Source organism: Octopus bimaculoides, chromosome 5 (assembly GCF_001194135.2).
Source record: "Octopus bimaculoides isolate UCB-OBI-ISO-001 chromosome 5, ASM119413v2, whole genome shotgun sequence".
Taxonomy (NCBI): Eukaryota; Metazoa; Mollusca; class Cephalopoda; order Octopoda; family Octopodidae; genus Octopus; species Octopus bimaculoides.
In genome coordinates this window covers 61,438,599-61,442,710 of record NC_068985.1, presented here as the reverse complement: position 1 = coordinate 61,442,710, position 4,112 = coordinate 61,438,599, and the positions used below count along the sequence as shown (strand labels likewise).

The following is a 4,112-nucleotide window of genomic DNA, read 5'->3' as shown; positions in this document are numbered from 1 at the left end:
TATATATATATATATATATATATATATATATATATATGTGTGTGTGTGTGTGTGTATACATATATATATGTGCGTGTGTTTGCATCTATGTATATGCACACAATCATGTACATATATACATATGTATGTCTGTTGATTCACACACACACACATACATTTACAGTAGTTCTATTTACAAAATAATTCTACAAACAAATTAAAAAGAACTCACCTCTTGATATAGAGTATATTTATTATGTTTACTAACTCAGGCCTCTTCACAACATCTTGTTACTCAAACTTTGAACTTAGAACGAAATTTGGAGAGGAGCCGTATAAACAATTCAATCACCCCACTACTTGGGAAATGCATATTCTGTCAACCCCAGGAAGAAGAAAAGTAAATTGGCGTTAATGGGGTTTGAACTCAGAACATAAAGAAGCATTACTAAACACTGTAAGTCTAGAAGACAGAAGGTGCACATTACATAGTCTAGTATATTTCTACAAGGGATTCCAGATGCGAAAAGGATTGAAAGAGAAGACCTTGGAGAGATAAAAGACAAAGTCAATTTGTGCGCAACTTAAAGTCAGTACATAAAGAGCAATGGACTTTGTGAATAGATAACTGTGATCGATAAAATAGACACGAGCTAGAGTAGCAGTGTAGCTTAATGCAGACTAAGAGAGCAGTAAAGTGAGCAGTGTGGTTTAGTGAAGCAATGCCCACAAATCTTTATGACTGACATCACAGCTAAACTTATCAACTTTATATAGATATTAGGGTTAGTAAACATGGAAGTAAACTAGTTGATGTGGAAGTATTGAGCTCAAAATGATCAAAGGATAATTATCAAGATAGGGGACCAAACTAACAAAGGTAGTTTTTATCTGTCCTCTGAGGCCTATGTGTTTACTCAAAAATGGTCTCACCACCTTCTAAAAGTAGCAGCCAAATAACCACACCTTTACAGTTTTAAAAAATGGAAGGATACCTAAGATAATGTAATCTTTGACAAAAAAAAAATACAGAAAAGAAAAAATGGGTTGATTACAATTGGAACATTTTTTCTCATAGAAGTTCTGATGGCTTGGTGTTTCATCTGGGGCTAAACAACAAAATTTATACAAAAACTGTAACTATGATATTTATAACAAACATTTGCGAGAAGTTTTTATTCTATCTATTAAACTGAACGATCACCATTTGTGCTTAATGTAACCCAAAAGTAAAGGTGCTTGTCTTGTTATAAGGTTTACTACAACAGTGCACGCGAACACTGAATTACAATAAATCCATTATTCGTAATCCCCCAACCTTACTGGTTTTATGCCAAAATTTGAAATCATTATTATTATTATTACAACTTGTTCCAACATGGTTGTCCTAAATCTTACGAAATAAAAAAGTATAAAAGTTATTTCAAACTACTAGTAAGAAAAATACATTTTTAAATGCTTTTCCAACGACATGCACACATATATACAGACGTGCATCCATCCATACATACATGCATGCATCCATCCATACATACATACATGCATGCATCCATCCATACACACATACATGCGTATAGGCATGCATACATACATACATGTTCATTTTTAAGTGATGTAATATATTGAAAGGCTGATATTTTTTAAGAGAGTACACATTAATTTTGGCAAGTAAAAAGTTGACAGCTACATCGAAGTTTGATGACGGCAGGTTTTATTCTTGTATATATGTACTACGTACGTATACATACACACACACACACACATATATATATATATATATATAAAACTTAAATTATAATAATAATTGCACACACGCTTTATTGCATCTCTCTCTCTCGTGTGTGTGTGTTGTGTGTGTGTGTGTGTGTGTGTGTGTGTATGTACATACATATTATCAGCGAAAATAGCAGTAAGTGTTTAGGAGTTTCATGGATTAAAAATCCCTTATATTCCAACCTCAAATCAACTAAAGAGAAACATCCCAGATACACTATGATGGAGATAAGACAGGATGGTGACAGTAAGATCTGGGGTTAAATAACAACAACAACAACAGTATAAAGGTACCTTCAAAAACAAAACATTCATAATCAAAATATATTTTATAATTGTAGCAAGTAAATGAATAATAACCAGTAAGTTTTAAAAAATATAAAAATTAGAAAAATAAAGAGAAACAATGACTTGATATTAATGTTTGTGATGACAAGTTTTTTTTTTTCTGAGTGATACCCTGTGGCTAATAAAAGAAATTATTATTATTATTATCATTATTATTATTATTATTATTATTATTACTACTATTACCAGGGTCGTTGCAAATTACCTTTTACATGCCGAATATTTTTACAACACCATCTTCCTGGGTCACTAACAGTTTGGATTTATCACTAAAATAAAGTCCCACGGGGCGACTGATGCCGTCAGTTCCATCCAAGAGTATCCTTTTAAAGAATCCGGTTTTGCTCATATGAATGATTCGGTCATTCTTCGTGTCAGCCAAATAAACTGAGCCGTCTCGACCACAACAAACTCCACGCGGTTCTTCTAAACACTCGTCACTTTCGGAAGGGTCTGGTTTGTACATAAAATTGATGCTACCGTCCCACTTGTAGGAGATCAGAGACCGTTCTAGGGTATCTGAGACTATAATATCGAAATTCGGGGATATTGTAAGGCCCATTGGTTTTCCGACGCAGTTTCGTTGAATGGAATAAAGAATATAACAAGCATACGAGAGAACATCGACGCACCAGAAGTTTTCCACGCAGTGCGTAGCGACTAACTTTTCGGGTTGTCCTACTGCGATACACGTATATTTTCGAGGTGTTGGGATATGATCGATTACCTCCATAGATTTATCAGGATCAAAAGTAATGATTTCTGACTTTTGGGGCAAAGTAACCAATGCTTCACCTTCAGGAAGGAGAGCAATATCTCCTGGTTCGGACATCAAACGAAGCAAACCAATTAATTTCCCGGACAGGGAAAATTTCTTCACGTGTCGATTTCTCACATCGACCCCTAATACTTCCCCCGACGGAAGTATTATGGCATTGTTTAAAATGGAAGGGACTTCGACACCTGGAAGATGAGCTGTAAATTTATTTTCCAATGGCAACAATAGACCATTTTCTTCTTCGACTTCACTTCCTTTGGGCATCTTGGTAGTGTTTTCTTCGTTTTTACAATCTGTTAACTCGTCCTGAGATTTTAAGTTTCCGTCCTCTTTTTTCAATACCATGGCTTCGTCCAACTTTTGGCAAGTTTGTAGAATTTTCTCTTCTTTTTCTAACACCACTGTGTGTTCCTTAAAGGTTTTCGTATCAAATGACTTCGTAACAGAGCTTTTAAAGATATCTGTGTCACTGAAACTTAAACGAGGATTTCGAACTGTTTTATTTAAACCAATCGATTTTCGGTTAGTGTCATTGGCAATATTGCTGTCGTTTATTATTTCTATGTTCATATCTGTCAGGAAAAAATTTTCCGGGAAACCATCAGCCCATTCAATATAAGGGCGTGTTGGGTCGATTGGTTGCGTATCTTCCTGGCAGTCCGGACATGGGAATGAGCCCTTGTTTGTCTCACTCAGATATGCTTGAATGTAAGAGCTCAAACAGGTTTTGCAGTATGTATGTAGGCAGGGCAACGCCCTGGGTGAGTGAAACTTTCCGCTACATATACTGCAAGTCAGTGGTATATTCTTCTCAGTCAGAGCAGCAGTATCGGCCTTGATTTGTTGAGAGGGTACCACAACCTCTTCGACATCCATTGCAAGGTTAGGGACAATTTACTTTCAAAGTACACCAGTTGTCAACTAAATACACACAGGATAGACACAGAATGGCCACTCATAACACGACTTGTTTTATTACTGAGATTTCTTTTTTCTATTTCAATAGATTTGTCAACATTAAGGTACCGTGAGAGCGAGAAGAAGGAAGGAAAGAGTGGGGTAAAGCACTGAAAGAAAACCACAATGAGGATAAATAAAAACAAAGACAACATTTAAGCAGTTTACTACACTGAATAGTTGATTGGGTAGAGAGGGACAGATAGATTGATCGACAAACACAGACAAGGACATACAGACCGATATATATATATATATATATATATATATATATATA

At 35.3% G+C, this 4,112-nt stretch overlaps 1 protein-coding gene across 1 annotated transcript; it reads right to left on the bottom strand.

Moving 5' to 3' along the window:
* Window positions 1–1,803: 1,803 nt before the first annotated feature.
* Window positions 1,804–3,876, bottom strand: LOC106871966 (uncharacterized). The gene has a single exon (XM_014918755.2). It carries the CDS (start codon window positions 3,752–3,754, stop codon window positions 2,309–2,311), a length of 1,446 nt encoding a protein of 481 aa, XP_014774241.1. The 5' UTR covers window positions 3,755–3,876; the 3' UTR covers window positions 1,804–2,308.
* Between the last annotated feature and the right edge of the window lie 236 nt (window positions 3,877–4,112).

Excerpts from the sequence above, each read along its gene's own strand:
- LOC106871966 (XM_014918755.2), bottom strand. The coding sequence starts at position 3,754 with ATGGATGTCGAAGAGGTTGTGGTACCCTCTCAACAAATCAAGGCCGAT.